Consider the following 21,462-nt stretch of genomic DNA (forward strand, 5'->3'; position numbering starts at 1 on the left):
TTTATATACATTAATATTAATAGTTTATAAGTTTTGTTATTGAATAAATCCTCTTCAGTTTACTCACTATTTGTTAAATAAAAATATACTGGGAAATAACAAAACGCAGATTTGTTCTCTTTGTAGCAGAATGAGGTTGAAAAATGATTAGGAAAAAAGCTAACCTCATCTTTTACCAAATATGTAACGACACCTAGTTTTCACAAACGTCATAAAATAATTCATGAAACATTTAAGTTTTTACATTTCATGGTCATATTAACAATATGAATTTTAGTTTTTTTGCCCGCAACGAAAACGTATTATTCTTTGTCTTTGCTATTTTCTTTGTTATTAGGCTTGTGCCTGCTCGGTCACTACAGAGAGTGCTCCGCTCTCGGTCAATCGGTCAAACGAACTAGTTCGGTCTTTTAGTTCCTTTAGTTCAGTTCGGTCTTTGAGAGCTGGGAATGTATGAATCGATATTACCTTAGTTTTTTTTCTAAATTTTTGGCAACTGAATTACGATTCAAGTTGTACGATACTATATGACGGTTAAACATCAAAAAGCTAGACACAATAAAATAAAATAAAAAATATAGAAAAAATATTTGATTTTTTTTTCATACTTTTCAGGTTTGGGACTGTTTGACACTCTTTTATCTCGTTCGCACTCGTGCCAACGTGATTGTGAACCATTTCGTTCAGTCTATTTTCTGTTTCCCTCATGTCAAGCGCTCATCAATCCCACTGAACTAAAGGACCTAAAGACCGATTAAGAGCGTGTAAAAAGATTTAGTTCCTTTCGGTCCTTGACGGGATTTCATTCTTAACAGTTCTTAGTTCATGACCGACACAAGCCTATTTGTTATCTGTAGTTTATGTGACAGGTGACAAGGCAGGCAGGCAGACAGTGAATTGATTTTTCGAAAATGGTAAGAAATAATTAATCGTAATTTTACTATTAATCTAAATTGAAGTGTTGTGAAGAATCGTGAACCATGTGCCCTTTGATTGCAGTCGCTGACAGACAAGATTACGATGCTTATGGCCCGGCCGGGCGGAGACAACATCCAGAAGGACGATGTATCGTGGTGGATGCGCTACGCTGGTCGAGGCTTGGGAACAGTTGGCAGTTTCAGTACGTAATACCTCGTAATATTACGCCTATTAAACACCTTTCACAGTCCGTGCGCATTAGGAACTACAGGTTTTAATTGTTACTCATTATCTTATCAGATACCCATTAAGCGTAGGAAAATAAATATATTTTAATCTAGTAGGTATTTATTGACAGGCTTAAATTTAGCGCTCTTGATTTAATTGTGGGCAGCTCAATCATTTGTAGTTAATTACTCTCATAAAGATTTAATACTTTATTTGTTAGGTCATATAAACAGGTCAATAACATTTTTTAAATACTAATTTTTCTTCCTTATGTACTGTTCTTCATTATGTAGATTAATTTGTAGGCTGTATATTTTTGTCATGAAGAAACTATTTAATAAATATTTTCATGGTGGTGACACCGTTATATGTGCTAGCTCCTGTGGCTCTTTTTGCTAAGTGTACAGTCTCCATCAATATATCGGAGCGGCCAAGGTGTTCACAATATCTGTACACACACTCGTAACACTTTGACAATAGAGGCGTGTTCAGATATTTATGAGCGCCTTGACTGTTCCGAGTATCTGATGGCGACTGTACAAAGTCATGGGGCCTTACCATGATGTCCTTATTGCGATTCTGTTTAGGTGGTTTTTGGCTGTGATGTGGGTTTTTTATTTGTTTGCATTTATGTTTTCTTTAGTTATCTACTTTCCTTATCTGTCCTTCTGTTGAATGAATCATCAACTGTCCAGTGTCAGATAAGCTTTGTTCATACAATTATTGTTTATTTTTACTAATACTATCAAACACTTCTGACAGTTAGATGACTATTAGGAATTTCAGGTGCTCTGGATGAAAATTAGGTGAAATTATTTTTAAACTCTATAAACCACAAATAGCTTGGCACATTGATAAGGTTAACTCTACAAAAATGAAAAGAAAAATTGTATTATGTCATTAAGAACAGTCAGTAATTAGGGCTAATTTAGGGCCTGGCTGAGGGGTTTGACATAAATTAGTGAGATTAAGCAATTTATACTGAGGATGTACTGCAAAAAACGAAAATAATTTTTTTTATCTGCCCTCAAAACTACCCTACCCTACCATTCAAATATGTAAGAGTGATAGAGAGCAGGGTGGCCACTTTCTGGAAAACCGGGAAAACCGGGAAAAGTCAGGGAATTTCGCTAGTCATGGAAAAGTCAGGGAATTGTCAGGGAAATTTAATGGAGGTCAGGGAATAAAAATTGTCTCTGTATGTACATAATAAAATAAAAATAAATATATTAATTTTACCATCTGCAAACATTATATCTTCTTCTTCCTGACGTTATCCCGGCATTTTGCCACGGCTCATGGGAGCCTGGGCACAGAATAAGTAATAGGCGTGGGGTCCGCTTGACAACTAATCCCATGATTTGACGTAGGCACTAGTTTTTACGACAGCGACTGCCATCTGACCTTCCAACCCAGAGGGGAAACTAGGCCTTGATGGGATTAGTCCGGTTTCCTCACGATGTTTTCCTTCACCGAAAAGCAACTGGTAAATATCAAATGATATTTCGTAGGTACATTAGTTCCGAAAAACTCATTGGTACGAGCCGGGGGTTTGAACCCGCGACCTCCGGATTGAAAGTCGCACGCTCTTACCGCTAGGCCACCATCGCTTCATTATATATCTATAATCTATGTATAATCTGCAAACATTATATATCTACTATAATTAGTCTAACGCATTCACTGCCAGGGGGCGTGGCCTAGGAACAAACTTGTATGACGGTGGACGCACATTCGCGTCGGGGGCAGTGAATGTGCTAACCTGTTCACTTTAAAAAACCGCAAACGATGTACAGATTAGCCGTTTGGCACACGCATACTAGAGGTCAAAACAAAATTTTTGACCCGCAGTTCCTAAAAATATTTCCCGTAGGTGGGGAGTGCTGAGTCATTGTTTTTTTTGTATGGGAAAGAAATTTTTTTTTTTTCGGAATAGCTTTTCGGAGCGATTCTAAAACTATACCACATCATTACATTTCAGCCATTTTTTTTTAATTAAATCAAAAATAATTTTCAAAACATACCAAGTTTGGGCTTCTCCAGATACGATATGGCTGATTTTTTTTTGTACAATATACCTCAAATGATACGTGATATTATCATATCTAACCCTAATAAAGCAATTTTGAAAATAATTTAATTTAGTATTTTTTTTTTCAATAATATTAAGTGATACAGTCCTACTTCAGTATCTATTCTACGAGACTTAATGGAACTGTACTGCAGATACGGTGCATATTAATCATAAAATGATACGTAATAACCATATATCCAACGGGGAATACCTCTTTAACCCTACCATACACGATTGGTTTCTAAAAAAAATTTTTTTTCTCATAAAAAAAAATAATGACTCAGCACTCCCCTCCTATGGAATTTTTTTTAGGAACTGCGGGTCAAAAATTTTATTTTGATCTCTAGTATGCGTGTGCCAAACGGCTAACCCTGTATATCGATTTGCGGTTTTCTATGAAATTGGGGTCGTACGTCTGCCGCTAAATAGGTTAATAATAGGTAACGCTATATCCTACCACGGCGGTATAGACAAAATAAATATTGAAAACAAAAAATGATCCACGCGGCTCGTAAAGTGAGCATTACGAGCCACGTGGATCATTTTTTTTTGTACACGGAGGAGCTACACAAAAAGATAAAAAATTTAAGTCCAGGGGCCGATTTTTGAAATTCAACCACTCGATTTCGTGTATTTCGTTAAATGATATCTCCACTATTAGGCGTTTAAATTCTACTAATAGAATTGAAATCGAGTGGTCAATACCACTAGATTCCCAATTTCTATCGCTCGTATCTCGTAGATGATGAAAATATTTTGAATTAGTCGCTTTTTTCAAATGTAATTTCCAAAATATCGATCCTAGAAGAAAAATTGTGAGGACCAAACTTGTAGAGAATCAAATTTCCTATAATTTTTGTCCTCACGGTTTTACTGTAAAATCAAAAATGGCCGAGTTATTCAAGAAAAACCGTTATTCGAATATACACAGGAGCCTGATTCAGTCTACTTTTTGAATTTACACTCCCAGTGACCCCCCCGAGGGACCTACGAAAAAAAAACCAAGAACTGATTAATTGATTATTCACGGGTAGGGTCGGTTTTTTGGATATAATGACTGGACTAATTCAGATTCTGCAAAAACTCAAAAATGTATTCCAATTACATATTTTATATTTATTACATTTAAGATTATGGTCAGGGAAAAACTTGAAAAAACGCCTGGAAAACCGGGAAAAGTCAGGGAATTTTGGTTATAGTAAAGAGTGGTCACCCTGAGAGAGGCAAATAACGAAATTTCGATTTTTGCCGTTGGGCCTCTATTTGTAACAAACCAGTTTTAACCCAGGTAGAAACAGAAGGGTAAACGGAACCTTATGTAGGCTATACTTTATGAAATAAATAAGTAGCTTAATGTGGTTTCAAACTAGCTTCACTGGATGTCATAGACAACTTGGATCAGCATTTCAACCTTTTTTTTTTTCAATCCATTCTAAACAAACTGTGAGATTAACTTCTTGCTACATATCTGCATTTGCTCATCAAATATTAATATTTCTATTTATCACTACACCTTATAAAACAAAGTCCCCTGCCGCGTCTGTCTGTTTATGTGTTTGTTCGTGATAAAAAAAAAAAACTGGTGAATGAATTTTCCTGCGGTTTTCACCTATCAATGGAGTGATTCTTGAGGAAGGTTTAGGTGTATAATTTGTTACCCCCGTGCGAAGCCGGGGCGGGTCGCTAGTCTTAAATATATTTTTTTTAACTTATTCTGTATTGTTTCAGTTGCAATAATCCTCGGCCTGTTCAACTGCCTGGGCATCATCCTCCTGGACGTCCAGTGCCTCATCGCAGGCATCTGGCAGATGTTAGCGGGCTTCATAGTCATCGTGTGCGAAGCACCGTGTTGCTGCTTCTTTATAGACTACGTCCAGACGCTGTCGGATAAGGTGGAGTCGCGACCATACTGGCAGAAGGCAGCCGGTTATGTTGGGTATGTTTAATTCTTCTTAACTTACTAAGACCTTTTTAACAGTCTTTGTACTTAGTTCGATAGTTGCTCAATCATATAATAAAAATTCTTATTTTTAATGTAGTAGCTTTAATAATAATTATAATATATTCTGTTAAAATAATAGCCGCGACATATCGGTACTCCGTATTTTGTTAAGATTCCCATGTTGCAGGCTGAGCCTAGTGTGGGGATCACTACTGCCTGCCTCTCTTGTAATATTAATTTCTGAAATAAATATACATTTTGATTTTTTTGAATTTTGTATTCAATCATTAAGACATAACGTAAAGGAGTCAGTTCATAAATAATTTAATAAAGCACAAAGCACATACTCATGTTTGTTACTACTCAACAATGATTTTATCTTGATGATCGCTGGATACTGTCCAATTCAATTTCAATTATCATTTATTTAAGGAGCAACTGAGATCTTTTTTTTTTTTTTATGTAAACACTTTACGATGAATAAAGGGCTTTTTTATTTTATTTTATGAGATCATTTTTGTTAGTACTTACGACTATGACTTATATAATATTGTTAGTATTATACTCTATATACTATACAATGTCATTCTGTTATGATCAAATAAAAATTAATTGAAATTAAAAAGAAATTAAATTAAATCAAAATATAATATAATAATAACGACTTGACTACCTCAATACCTCAGATTGTCGGGTAATTCCGAAAATGGACAAGTTATTGGAAATTATGGGTGATTTTCGGAATAACCTAACAAACACTCTTAAGTATTTTGTAAACCCAAACCACGGTCTGTATTCAGAAACAGATCAATTATGGTGCCGATACAAAACAATGAACGTAAAGTGTCATATTATACAATTTTACACCTATAATAAGGTGTATATAAGGTAATTTTTCTTTAACTGTACTTTGACATCAAAACACGTATTATAATTTAATTTAAACCTTATTGACACGAGATTAAGGTCTATTTCTACTCTAGTGTTTCGTTTGCACAGATAATGTACACAACATTTCATTCATACGTTACGACCGCATTCATTATCATACCGTTAAGCTTATCAAGGGAATTAGTAGCATAATACAAAGGTAACTCGTATACGAAACGTCATAAGCGACTAAGTAACAAGTGTACTTAGTACCTTTTTAGGGTTCCGTACCCAAAGGGTAAAACGGGACCCTATTACTAAGACTTCGCTGTCCGTCCGTCCGTCCGTCCGTCCATCCGTCCGTCCGTCCGTCCGTCCGTCCGTCCGTCCGTCCGTCCGTCTGTCTGTCATCAGGCTGTATCTCACGAACCGTGATAGCTAGACAGTTGAAATTTTCACAGATGATGTATTTCTGTTGCCGCTATAACAGCAAATACTAAAAACAGAATAAAATAAAGATTTAAATGGGGCTCCCATACAACAAACGTGATTTTTGACCAAAGTTAAGCAACGTCGGGAGTGGTCAGTACTTGGATGGGTGACCGTTTTTTTTTTCTTTTTTTTTTTTTTTTTTTTTTATATGGTACGGAACCCTACGTGCGCGAGTCCGACTCGCACTTGCCCGATTTTTAATTGAAATCATCGCAGTGACATCGGCATTCGGCAGTTCTGCACTGTTATAATTGGTTACCTTCAATTTGCTTCATGCTAACCAGTATACTTATGACCTGGACACCTGGAGAGTATAGGTACGGGCACTGGACTATAAATTATTAAAAAACCGGCCAAATGCGAGTCGGACTCGTGCACGAAGGATTCCGTACCATTACGCAAAAAATGGCAATAAAATCACGTTTGTTGTATGGGAGCCCCACTTAAATCTCTATTTTATTGTTTTTAGTATTTGTTGTTATAGCGGCAACAGAAATACATCATCTGTGAAAATTGTCTAGCTATCACGGTTCATGAGCTACAGCCTGGTGACAGACAGACAGACGGACGGACAGCGGAGTCTTAGTAATAGGGTCCCGTTTTTACCCTTTGGCAGGGGTGCGAAATGCCTCACTTCGGGCAAACTCGGCTCCGTTTGGCTCAGCATTGCTCCGAGCAATTATTAGGGTTGACACGACTTGACCTCCCTTTGCATGCACGACCACAGATAAGATAATGAATTTTGACAACCCTAAATAGCCGAAAGGGATAGTGCCATATATTAGAAAGGGACAGCATGATTCGACCCTAAGCCGCTGTCAAACTTCGGTTTTGTAGGAAGTGTCTTTTCTGTACGGTATTACTATTATTTATTCTATGCCTTTGGGTACGGAGCCCTAAAACTGATTGTTTTTGTTTGCAGCTTGGCTCTTCCCCCGTTCTTCCTGTGTTTCCTGAGCCTCAGCACCTGGTTCGGCTCGGGGCTCATCTTCGCCACCGGCGTCATCTACGGCATGATGGCGCTCGGCAAGAAGTGAGTATCCTACAACTGACCCGTCAACCTTATGGCCAGCGTCAACTTCGTTAACTACTATGTGGCCCTTGGCTGCTAAAAGGTTGCCGATCGCTGGCTAGCTAGGTAATGACTTTAAAAATAGCCTATGATAGTCACCACCAATATGGCCCTCAGGTAAAAAAGCTTGGAGACCCCTGGCTCCAATTTCACCACGGTGACAGGTGCGACAATTGTAAACATCACTGTTGCTGACGTCACAGGCATCCATGGACTACGGTTACCGCTTACCATCGGGCGGGCCGTATTCCTGTTTGCCACCATCATTGTTTTATTAAAAAAAACTTTATCATATCGGAAAAAACAGATATTTCTCTTGCTAAGTTTATGACAATTGTCACAAGAAACACTACAATTGTCACGAAATTCCGACATATAACTCATTACCTGTCAAGAATTACCTACAATTCTTCTAAATCTTGACAATTGTCAGAAACTTCGCAAAAGAAATATCTGTTTTTTTCCGATATAATAAAGTTTTTTTTAATAATACAATGATGGTGGCAAACAGGAATACGGCCCGCCCGATGGTAAGCGGTAACCGTAGCCCATGGATGCCTGTGACGTCAGCAACAGTGATTTTACAATTGTCGCACCTGTCACCGTGGTGAAATTGGGGCCTGGTATATATATATTTATATACAATTTATAGATTGTAATGTGGTGCGTCCCACAATAAAAAAGGAAAAAAAATAATTTAAGAATCAAATCCCCTGTGGCTGTGTTGGACCCAACTTAGGTATAGTCTGGATATGGTTTATTGTCAAGAATCCGTGTCATTTGCCGTCATGTCATTTGTGTTAGTTATTATGCAAATGTAGCATTAAATGAATGTGGTTACTAACAATGCGGGCTGATGGTTCATTAACATTGTAATTATTGTTATATTGTCACTAACGAGTAGGGTTGCCAACCGTCCCGCCTCACGCGGGACGTCCCGTTTCTAGGGCCCTAAAGTATGCGTCCCGCAAGAAGTCCAGACGGGACGCCGATTGTCCCGTTTCTGACTAGACTAGATTGTAAGCACTAAAATTCAAAAATACAAACAATTCATTCCGAAAGTAGGCTTTAAAACGAACTTACTTACATAAAACAACGTTAAGTTATATACTACATTAACTTAGGTAAGTAAGTATAATTTGAATTTTTAAATTGAATATACCGCGAGTAGCGCGCTAACACCGCGCGCTCACTTGCTCACTCGGCACTTCCCTTCCCCGCTCTTTCACTGCCTCGATCGCCCGCACTCAAGGTCGCTTCACGCTGCTTCGAGTGACCGCGCTGCGTAAGTGAATTGCGCAGTGCTCAGTGAGACATTGTGCTTAATGCGTGCTTGTTGCTGTTGCTAAACGCTAACGCTATAACGCTTTATAAAGTTATCGTTGACATTTATTTTTATTTACGATTGTGGGTGAATTGTATTGTGTGTGTCGCTTTATTTTCTTGTTGCGTTTGTGTACTTTAATCATCTTCTAATCATGTCCGATTCTGACTCAGATAGTGATAATAAAAATAAAATAAAACCAAAGAAACGTAAACGGATGTGTACTTATCGGTGCGAATGGGAGACTACGTATCATTTTGTAAAAAAGGTCGATGGAAATATGCACAAAGCGTTTTGTGAGATATGCAAGAAGCCTTTTCTGATCATGTACGGAGGTTTAAATGATATCAAACGACACGTCGAAAGTCCAGACCACATTCGAAGCGTAAGATCTCAACAGAGCACTCAAACCTTGCACAATTTTATTAAACGTGATATATTGACCACAGAACAGGAGCAGATTATTGCTGCTGAAATAACAAAAGCTTACCACGGAGTGCAACATAGCATTTCATATGTAACTACGGATTGTGATGCTAAGCTATGCGCAAAGATTTTTCACGATTCAAAAATTGCTGCAAAAATTACGCTGGGTCGAACTAAGGCATCGTCTATAGTATATAATGTTCTGGCACCAGCGTCGGTAGAAGACATAAAAGAAAAATTACAAACCGATGTGTTTTATAGTATTTCTACTGATGCTTCAAATCATGGTAATACAAAAATTTACCCGATACTGGTCAGATTTTACTCGCCTGATGATGGCATACGCACTGGCCTGGTTGATTTCTACGAAGACCCGAACGAGAAAGCAGTTGACATATATAATAATATTAAAGATCGGCTGCGAAGCGTCGATCTAGAATTAAAAAACGTATCTGCGTATTCTGCAGATAATGCAAATGTTAATTTTGGAATAAACCATTCCGTGTACAGATTGCTTTTGAACGACAACGAGCACATTCTGCCTTCCGGGTGTCCAGCACATTTGCTGCATAATACTGTTAAGCACGCCATGGAACAGTGTAGTTTTGATGCTGAGAATTTGGTTTTAAAAATTTACGGCCACCTATCCTATCACGCCCAAAGAGTCCAAAAATTAAAAGAAACTTTTGCCGAGGCAGAATTGGATTACCAAAATATAGTGAGACATGTAAAGACCCGATGGCTTTCATTACATCCCGCCATTGAAAAAAATTTACATGGACTTCCAGCTTTGAAGCAATATTTTTTGGGACTCGAAAATAAATGTCCAGTTGCAATAAAATACTATTTTGATGATGACCAGATAAAGAAAACAGAATGTTATCTTGGTTTTTTTGATAATATATTAAAAGTTTTCAAAAACACTATCATGTTACTGGAAAAGAATAGTGTTTTATCATGCGAAATATACAATATTGTCTACGAATTGAAGCAAAAAATCCAGCAAAGGGTCAACGATCAGTTCTTTGGGTTCATTTGTACAAACTCCATGTCCAGTTTTACAGAAAATGAAAAGGAGTCGACCAAAAGTGTTTTAACTAAATGGTACAACGACGCTCTGACATATTTAGAAGACCGTTTTGATTTCTCCGCAAGCAATCATTTGACGTTCTCGCAGATTTTTTCCTTGAAAGAAACAATAACATTCAATGAATTGTCAACATGTTGCGAGAAGTTGGCATTAACATCCGCCGTAGACATGGACGAACTTTACAATGAATATTGCGTTGTCCGAGATACGTTAAATGCAATGGTAGAAGACACAAAAAAACCTAACTCTACTGATAAGGCGTCTGCTTATGATTTATGGCATAAATTATTCTCCACAAATCGAGACGTTCCAAACCTATTGAAAATGTTTCAATTCATAGCATCAATTCCGGGTTCAAATGCAGCTGCAGAGAGGGTATTTTCTGTTTGTGGCAATGCGTGGACCGATGCAAGAAATAAGTTAACAGTCGACCACGTGAAAGCAGAATTACAGGTTAAAGTAAACTTTGAATATGGATGCCTAGAATTTCACGATTACGTGCTGAAAAACAAAAAACTTCTTAAATGTGCAAAGTCCCAGGAGAAATATTCTTTAAAAAAAAAGAAAAATGTGTAATGATATGATCTCAAGCTCAAGCAATTCAAATGTGATTAATTAAGGGAATGTGATTAAAATAGAAAAAAAATTAATAATAAGGATTATGTTTAATTTAAGATGTGATTTAGATGTGATTTATTGACAAAACGATATTTTTAAGTTGTTTAACTGCGTAATGTTATTGTATGCCTAAAAGGATTAGTACAGTATGTTAAAATTTAAAATTAATTTGCTAATGTGCAATAAATGTTCACAAAAGTTAACATTTTTTAATTTTCCATGTCTTATTTAATACACGGACGGCAAATAGGCCTTTCTTAGTAAGGCGGTGTCAGAGTCCCGCTTTTTATAGCAAAGTCCCGCATGTCAATCACGTATGTCCCGCAAATCTGTGAACGACAGTTGGCAACCCTACTAACGAGGCCAATAACATTTGTAGATGTGGGAGTTTACACAAAAATACGTAGATAAGTTAATCAAAGTCGTCATTCTTATTCCATTAGGTACTTATTATAGCCATAGTCTGAAATGTAATAAACCGGCCAAATGCGAGTCGGACTCGCGCACGAAGGGTTCCGTACCATTACGCAAAAAACGGCAAAAAAATTCGTTTATTGAATGGGAAACCCCACTTAAATATTTATTTTATTCTGTTTGTAGTATTTGTTGTTATAACGGTAACAGAAATACATCATCTGTGAAAATGTCTACTGCCTAGCTATCACGGTTCATGAGATACAGCCTGGTGACTGACAGACGGACAACGAAGTCTTAGTAATAGGTAGGGTCCCGTTTTTAGTGTTTTTACACTTTGGGTACGGAACCCTAAAAATTATATTTAGGGGAGCATCTACAGGCGCAGGCAGATACATCGGAGCGGCCAAGGTTCTCAGAAATATCTGAACACACCGCTAATGTCAAGGCGTTAGAGTGCGTGTTCATATTTTTTTTTATGATATTGAGGCAAACGAGTAGACGAATCGCCTGATAGTAAGCGATTACCGTCGCGTTGCCCGCAACACCAGAAGGGTTGTAAGTGCGTTGCCGGCCTTTAAGACATTCAGCGCCAAGAACCCGACTGTCGGGTATCAGTGTTCGTAGCGACTACGCGCTCCATACCGCAAAGACGTGGCTACGCGCTACGAGCGTAACCCGTAGCACTTAGTGGCAATGAATGTGTTAATATTTTTGAGCACCTCGGCCGCTCCGATATATCTGACTGTTGGCAGGTACAATATATTGAATTCTCGCGGCGTTGAGTTATTTTCTTTCTACTAGTCTCTGGTAATAGACTAGATAAGTAAAGATGCGATGCAATATTTATTTTCGGCTGTAGATGGTATTCGTCCTTGCGACTTCCGGAGTATTGTGACTCGCTCCATTACACATTACGGCCACTTCCTTAGGTATTTTGTTGATCTACTTTTTATTGGTAAAAAATTGGCCTTTGACCTTGTGCCGGTTGAGTTTCGTTAGTGAATATTTTCTTTACCTGTAAATGTAATTGATTAATATTGTATTTCTTGAACTGCATAGTGACAATGCATTTAAAAAGCTCCAGTTACAGTTTTATATAGGTTACCAGTTTTTTTAGGAAGTTATATTGCGACATAAAATAGTAGAAATTAAATAAAATGGAACTAAAAAAATTCTATACTAAATTGTTGCCATGTTTAAACATTTTACGTCAAAATGTATCAGTTACGTAGGAAGTGGCGCCCTCAATAATTTTCTCAAATTTCTTGTCGGTCTATACCTAACTTATGCGATAAAGTAAGTTATTTCTCGGTTTCATATTCAATCTGACTGATCGGACTACGCGATGACTTTCATATTTTAGACAAAAAAAACAATGTAGTAGTACCTTTAGGGCCACTTGCACCATCCGAAAACCCAGGGTTAACCGGTTAAACCTGGAGTTGCCATGGTTACCAGTACAATTTGACACTAGGTTAACGGTTTAACCGCTTAACCCCGGGTTAGTGAGATGGTGCAAGTGGGCCTTAGAAAATTACGGGCGACGACTACTTATCAGAACCAAGATTTGCGTTTACGAAACACTAAATAAGAGCCTTGCGGATATAAACCGAGTAAATGCCGAATACCAAATTTTAGATCGCATTGTACTCGTACTGTCATTAGTTATAAATTATATAACATTATACGGCGTGACTCGACTCAGGGGCACGCGCGACGACATGGCGGCGATGGCGGCGGGCGGCGCCACGCCGCCGGGCCCGCTGCCGCAGGACCACCACGCGACCCTCATGGAGGACCCCGACGTGTGGCGTCCCAACTAAAGGCAACTTACCTGAACCAACCGCTAGATGGCGTTGTTCTTTCGCTAGCAAACTTTTATTTCATTCTGTAGCACAAGGCATGTGTTGAAATTTTATTTTACATTGCCTTTTAGTCGTTTAGCATTTTTTTTTTGTATCTTCGCTATATATCTTTACTTTCAGCATCGCACCGTTCGTAGCAAGGAGCATGTGACCGCGCTGTTTAAATGTTGTATTACATTTGTTTCTTGCCCACTAGAGGGCGACTTGAATGTAGTCGTTTACCATTTTTTATTCAATATTTTCGCTACACAACTTTTCTTTCAGCATCGCACAATTTTGTAGCACAAGGCATGTCGCAGTTTAAGTTTAAATTTTATTTTACTTTGTCAATTATTCCTCGTCAACTTGATGGCGACTTGGATTTACCTAGTCATCGTTTAGTTTTTATTTATTTCAATATTTTCGCTACCCTTTCAATATTATCCCCGGCGGGCATAGATGGGAATAGGCGTTACATTAATTCATTCCCATTTGTGCCTGCCTCTTGTATGGTCACGTGGGGCGGGCACAGATGGGAATACACCAAATTTTTCTTTCAGCACTATTATTTATTTCGTACTCAGAACGTGTGTTCTCCCATGTCAAGTTTATTTTGAGTTAACATTTTTATTGGCATCATGAATAAAATGAACACGTATTAAAATTGCGACTCGCATTACTCTTGCTGCGGAGTTCACTAAAACTGCATGTGACTTTCCATGTTAAAAGGTTACATACTGGAAACTTCATACTATATGAAAAACCTCATATATTCTTGTCTTAATTATAAGATTACGATCTTGGGGACGAGTGAAATTAGATCACACCGTTATGCAATGACGACAGGTCCAACCCATTCTAACCTAACTTTACGACCAGGGCGTCAGCGGACGAGATGCGGACGTCGGCCGCCACCATCGAGGCCGGGCTGCCCACCACGGCGACGCGCGCCGGCCTCGTCACCAACGAGCAGCCCGTCTCCTTCACTGGCGTGCCCGGCAAGTGATCTCCACTCCTCTATGCCACCCTGGTACTTTAAGGTGATCTCAAGGATGACAAATGTTTGTTAGCGCTAATATCTCTTACCGAATCACATTAACACATTCAGTGCACACGTATGTGTTCATTTTGTATTGGAAACGGGGCCACCGGCACCGAAAGTGTTAAGGCTGCTTTTCCACCATTGATGTGCGAGGACGCATAGCGAGGGTTGTGTTTGTTATGAACCGATTGAATATCGACCACTAAAGCTGGGCTGAACGGAGGATACTCAGTAGTAGTAGTAGTAGTAGTAAAACACTTTATTGTACAAAAATCAAAACTACTACTATACTTAGGTAAATTAAGTGATTTTATTGGTTCATAACAAACACATACCTTGTTCCGCATTATAACACATCTCTGAAAACGCAGCCTAACCCCTTGAGTTAAGTCTCACGGATGCGATATCGCGTCAGCAATGACAATCGAAATTCGATTCTACATTTAAAACCTCCTGGTCGTGTTTTGGCTAGCAAAATCCTTGGCACTCAGGGGTTCAAGGGGTCGTGAGGAAAGCGGACTAATCCCAATAAGGCCTAGTTTACCCTCTGGGTTGGAAGGTCAGATGGCAGTCGCTTTCGTTAAAACTAGTGCCTACGCCAATTCTTGCGATTAGTTGCCAAGCGGACCCCAGGCTCCCATGAGCCGTGGCAACGCGACAACGCGAGGAAGATGAGATGATGGGACTCAAGGGGTTAAATTGACAAGTTTATGATGGTATAACCTATAGGCTGACAAAAAAGAGTAGAAATTAAAAAGTGGCAATACTGTAGTGTCGTCCCTTTCAAACCAATTTATATAATAAAACGGGACGACACTACAGTATTGCCACTTTTTAATTTCTACTCTTTTTTGTCAGACTGTAAATTGATGCCTTCGTAGAATACATTAACAGCATGTTAATCAAGATATTAACGCTAATAAACATTTGTACAGCAGTTTATGTAGTATGCTAGGGCACTTTCAACGTACTCTACAATCCGTCAGGTCTAATGCTTTCCTGGTTTCTATAAAAAAAAAACCTGTGCCTGCTAATCATTTTGAGGCCCTGAGATCAAAGATTGGTAGCTACTTATGAACTTATGTACGGATTGCTAAACCGAGTCACCTAATTAATTTAAATCCTCTATAAAGACAATTTCAAAATTAACTAAAAATGTAAAATGTAATGTTAGAGTTAGACCAAGAAAAGTCTGCAGCAATTTTGACAGCCCCCGCAGTGCCAGTGTTATTTTAAACGTCAAACTTCTATGAAATTATGACGTATAAATAACACTTGCACTGCGTGGGCTATCAAAATCGCTGCAGACTTTTCTTGGTCTAACTCTAACATGTTAAATTATTATTAACTCTAATTTATATCAAAAAAGTTACCAAGACTTGACGGCTAGTTTTTATCGGCCACTATATTAGCATTCCTAAAGTTAGACTACACACGTTTTTATAAGTTATACAACCACGCAGTGAATTCCATTGCCCATGAGGTGCATTAAGTCCTCCAAAAAGCAATGCCAAATAGATATCACCTTGTAGCAAAGATACATTGATTGAGTAAGATTGTAAAATCTGAGATAATTTCGTGTTTCGAATTTGACAGGTATACGAGATGGCGCTGTACTGCTAGTTAAATTTTGCGGTAACTCTGATTGTCAAAAGTTGACGTTTGACAATTTAGTGAGCGCAAAACATACAGCAGTACAGCGCCATCTGGTTTGGATATCAAACTAAGGGGCACGTTTTTATCTTAGACTTTACCTCTCTATTACAATCAATTATTTTTGCTTTGTAGTTAGTGGTGTCACAACATGCCGGCTACATTTTCCATGAGTTTAACTGTAATAGACTTTATTCTAAACACCAGAAGGCCTATAATAATATGAGCTGTATGGTTAAGAAATAGGAAACAGCTTTTAAAAAGCAATGATACACAATATAATAACAAAGAGTATTTTAACTGCCTGTTTTTTTTTTATTCAATTAAGTATATATCAAGTTGAAGGCAGTCATTTTGAACCTCACGAAATAGGACCTTAAGGCAGCTGGCGATTTCGCCAATTTTTACCCATATTCTTATCTCTTATATTTTGGGGAGTTTTCACACGGACATGCAACTCTGTACTCGACCCTGTCTTGGGCACTGACTGCAATTTTGTCATGAATTTTTCTTCAATGCGGTACGGTTCTTTTTCGTATGGTTTGGTGTATTATACTTATTATGTGAATGAAAGATTCGGTTGCGTTTTTTAGCCGATTGTGTGAGTAAAAGGAGGCTAATATTAATTATATTAAATGGTCAAATTTTCGCAATACACTCAGTTGGACTGTCTACCAAGTGTTTCATAAATATTATCGTTTTTCTTCATGTAATAAACATATAATATAATGTATGATACATGTTGCTTGTAGATATAGTTATGTGAGATTGTTTACAGTGTTCCAGCGTTATATATATGTACGTATTTGATGACTTCAGTAAATAAATAGAATAATTTATAGAATAAATATGGTAGGTTAGTTGCAATTTTATTATAATATTGTTATATTATTAAATGTGTCGATAGCACTGAGAAAGAGAAAAGTATTGTTCTAAACTTATAATATACAAGCGTGCAATAAGTTTTATCTAAGACTGGAAAAAAGTTTTTTTTTTTCATAATAAGTATTTTTTTTTACAAACAATTTTGGAGATAGGCTTAATATACTTTTCTCTTTTCACTGTGTTTAATGTGGTTCAATAAAAGTATTAAAAATCGCAATAACTCTTAATGGACCAAACCAAGCCGTTGCAACGTTGCCAACTTATTGTATTGGACGTTTTCTGAACTTTGTATAGTTTTGTTAAAATAATCGTGTTTGGTCTAAAAAAGGGGGTTTTTCTCAAACCCTACAATATATCCCTTAACGTAAGTCAGGGCTGTTGATAGTCTAATTTATTGTGTATATCGTATTTTATCCGTGCTTGTATAACGAACTATAGCCTTACCACGACTTTGATACTGACATATTCGCTTGCGTGTGCGTAACTTACTTTCTATGCATCTCGCTCGTACTCGCATAATACTTGTGAGATGTATAGAAAGTAAGTTACGCAGACGTTGGCGAATTCAGTGTCTAAAGTCGTGGTAAGGCTACTAAACTTAAAATGTCTCTTCACACTTCACATTAGATCAGTGGTGGGCAAACTTTCTTCATGGGGGGCCAGAAAGTATAGGAAATTTAAGTGGAGGGCCAGCATTGTAGCCAAAATTTATTTTGATTTGCGATAATGTGGGCCAATGCCATATAGCCTATATTGTAATTATTTAATACGACCGGCGGCGGGCCGTACTTTGCCCACCACTGCATTAGATAATGAGTGAATAAACGAGTCAATTTCCTGTACCATCGCCCACACTGTTAACTGTACATCGGTGGATCTTATGCCTTTTGTAATAAGGTCCACCGATGTACAGTTAGGAGTGTTGCTGTTTGTACGAGGTAAACATGTTCAATGCTTCGTATTTCAATGTCAACGAACGGGTTCTTAACATTTTCTATTTTGTCCATAATTTAGTACGGAATCCTTGTTTTTGCGTAATATATTACGTAGTCACTGTGCGAGTTGATGATGATGATGATGCTCTCCTGACCGATTTCGGCCACTGCGACTGTGTGCTCTGGAATAGGCAATTTTTTAACTCGTGTTATTAGAGTGTAGCTGATCCACTCTCTGGTGTGCCCTTGCTAAATACTCGAGCAGCAATATAATTATACGCGTTCAATAGAGATAGCAACACGCGGGTCAATGGACGAAAATCTATCTGGAAAGCGTCTCTTCTTTAGTTAATAGAGTCAACGATGAAACACTAGTATTAGACGTTTTAGGAGGGTATACACTTGTACTTTGTAGTTGATCTAAATACTGTCTTGTGCTTTTAGCAATACAGTTCAGAATTGATATTCTTATCCTATTTCTGTTTAATTACTGGCTTGTATTACTGAGTGACATACTATAAAGAGGTGCCATCCCATCAAAGGTATTTTGAATTCAAATCGAATGCTGTAGTCACAAGTATGACTACACAAACTCACTGAGTCCAATACTTTCCAGTTAGTCACGCTCGATGACAGCTATAAATATATCTAACCTTTAATCAATAAATAATAAATAAAACGTCATTTATTGTCGCAAAGAAAACTTACATACAGCAACGAATCAAACAAAGAAAAAGAAAAAAGACACAATTAGCATAATAAGGTTTAAGTCCTATAGGGTTGTTGACTGTATATAAAATATACGTATATATTTGATTATAACTAGATACGGAAAGAGGAGGTAATTTGACCGTCACGTCGTGTGTGCGTTTCATATACACTATAGTCGCTAACCGTTTCGACAATTCGAAAAAAAAAAAGAGAACTTGATTTGACTTGACTGTCAACCACCCTATAAGGGCAATAAGCACCTATCATAAATATGTACCTAAATAACTTTTCATAAATATGTACTTACCACGATCTTGTTACGCCGAAATAAGACCGTTGGTACATGATTTTGTGTACCTATTCCATTTTTTGGTACCTCTGAGTTTGTCTCCTAGTTTCATTGATTATATAGAAAGTTAATGACTTCCTTCATTTATACATTCCAATATTAAAGGCTCATTTTTTCGATTTTCATAATCCTTCCATTTTTTGAAATTTAAGACTTAGAATTCGGTATTAGGACCGTATTATATTTTTATTATTTATTGTTTCTTGCGTTGTAGCATTGTGTTTTACAGCAATGTCAATTTGTTATCCTGTATGTAGGCGTATACATAAACTGTTTAGACATTAATGAAATCACATTTGCAAGATATAGTAGCGTAGAGTTTATGTTAGATACAAACGCAATACATATACTAAACACAAACTGTATAAGCGAAAATGACCTCTGTTATGTCTAGAGAAGCTCATTTTTGTCCGTTGAAAGTTTTAGATTAATAATAAGTTGTAAAATTGGTGGCCTATGAGGGGGAAGATGTTTTTACCTTCGATGGCTTCGATGTCGTTGCAGACTTTTCCTGGTCTAACTCTAGCAACGATCTCAGAGGGCCTACCGCCAACATCGAAAATCGTTATCTACCTCTATCGCTCGAATATGCAAGAGCGATAGAGAGGCAGATAACGATTTTTCGAGGTTGATGGTAGGGCCCTCAGGAGTCAAAGTAAAATGGATCTTCCCTTTAACGGCTGACCAATCAGGCCGCGTAGCCAACATGCCAATCGCTTACGCTCCGTAGCGAACGAAACGCAACTGTCACTGTCCCACTAATGGAAGAGTGATAGAGACACAAATCGTTTCGTTGTCGTAGCGTAAGCGATTGTCACCTTGGCTAGGCCGTCAGTTCGCTTGTTAACGCTCATATCATACAAATAGGTACCATTATAACCCCTAGATCACTATATCGTAAACGAAATATCACTGTTACTGTCTGCAGATATTTTTGTAATATATTTAGGTAATGGCCGTATTGTTAAGACCCTAGTCTTTAGATAGAGCGTTTGTAATTTAAAACATTGCGAATGGTGTGAAAACAGCCTTTTGAACATGACTATTTAATTTTTATTCCGTCAAAAATACCACCATACAAAAAGTGATGCAAAGCAATTTGACCCATATTGCTCTGAAGTAACACACGTGTGATACTCAGTCGTTAAAAGCCAAATTGAGTTAGTATCACACGCGTGTTACTAGAGGGGTTAAATAACACTATTAGTATAGGTACTATATTGGCATGCAAGGTTCATTGTAAACTGTAAACGTGCGCGCCTGTGGCGGTCATAAGGTTAAGCCTCCCATAGACGATCAATCATATTTAACTCTAATTGATGATTAAATGTGATATTGTGCGGAATTAACATATGCCTATATTTTATCATTGTATCTGCCTACTGCCTACTATGAATACACAAAAATGTCCAAATATGTATGTATTTAAAGCAGCTATTTTTAGGAGTTCTACTCTAAAAATCAGTATTACTGATTTGAGGTATCAAATTCCTACTATTCATTACTTGTTGTACCTGTATGCATAGCCGTCATGGGTAAGCTGTGCTGTATTCTACACCATTTCAATTCAACGTTTATGTTAGGTTAAATATTGCTCACACCGCCAATTTTGTGATTGTATTTTTTATGCTTGCGGTGTTACCATGCTAAGTATTTTGAACGCAATCTTTTTAGCGATGGCAACACCGATCGTATGGCTGATTTTTTTAAAGTGCTTTTTTGAAACGATTAATGATTTAAAATTTATTTATTATTATATTATTTATATTTTTTAAGTCATCCAATAATTTCTAATTAAGGACACATGTAAATTATATATGGAATCGATTGTCAGTTATGTTATTATTATATACAGGATTTACCATGACTGGTGGAAAAAAACTAGTTTTTGTCTCTGACAGTCCTGACACACATACCTATACATTGCCGTGTGTCTTACCTCACCTTGGTCTGGTAGAAAAATAATCTAAGTACCTACTTTGAAAGCCACCGACGATTGTGACGAATGTAGAATGAGTGACGAAAGCAGAATAGGACTAATTTAAGAACTTGACGAAAAACGAATGGGACGACCCAAGACGATACCCTATTATAATCCATCGACGATGTTTTTCAGTTGTAATTTTTTAATAAACCGTAAGACTACTGACAAAATGCAGACCTTATTTAATTGCAATAAGGTGTACATTCAATTAACCATGAGTGTAACGACAATGAATAGGGTGACTATGACTACAGGCCGCCAGTCAGGTCAGTCCTGTTTAGATATGGCTGTATAGTTACACCGTTGTTCCGTGTAGCCTCGTTACTGTTAGGACGGCATATCTGTAATAAATGTGTGTATATTGGACGCTTTCTTTCATTTTTCTCTACCTTTCACTTTACACTCTACCCTAAAAATTAAGGAAACATATTGCACCAATGCCTTACCTGCAAAGTTAAGGTTTTTTGCAAGGTTCCAAAGTTTGTTTCCATACTTTTGGCCTGGAAAAACATTTCGCAACCTTACTTGTGAAATCTGGATAGCGTTGAAACTTAAGGGACTTTTTTAGTTTGTGTATGCTCAAATAAA

At 37.5% G+C, this 21,462-nt stretch overlaps 1 protein-coding gene and 1 long non-coding RNA gene across 2 annotated transcripts in view; both read left to right on the plus strand.

The window, feature by feature from the left end:
* Positions 1-21,240, plus strand: part of LOC134791043 (uncharacterized) — a 92,114-nt gene extending 70,874 nt beyond the window's left edge. Inside the window, exon 2 of the long non-coding RNA XR_010144241.1 lies at positions 20,431-21,240. This is a non-coding gene — a long non-coding RNA (uncharacterized LOC134791043). The remainder of the gene's footprint in view (positions 1-20,430) is intronic.
* On the plus strand, positions 844-14,577 carry LOC134790303 (calcium channel flower). Its single transcript, XM_063761076.1, has 5 exons — positions 844-914; positions 1,000-1,120; positions 4,949-5,156; positions 7,447-7,557; positions 14,195-14,577. The coding sequence occupies exons 1-5, from the start codon at positions 912-914 to the stop codon at positions 14,319-14,321; spliced, it is 570 nt and encodes a 189-aa protein (XP_063617146.1). The 5' UTR covers positions 844-911; the 3' UTR covers positions 14,322-14,577.
* Positions 21,241-21,462: the final 222 nt, after the last annotated feature.

The sequence above is a fragment of the Cydia splendana genome, chromosome 5 (genome assembly GCF_910591565.1).
Source record: "Cydia splendana chromosome 5, ilCydSple1.2, whole genome shotgun sequence".
Taxonomy (NCBI): domain Eukaryota; kingdom Metazoa; phylum Arthropoda; class Insecta; order Lepidoptera; family Tortricidae; genus Cydia; species Cydia splendana.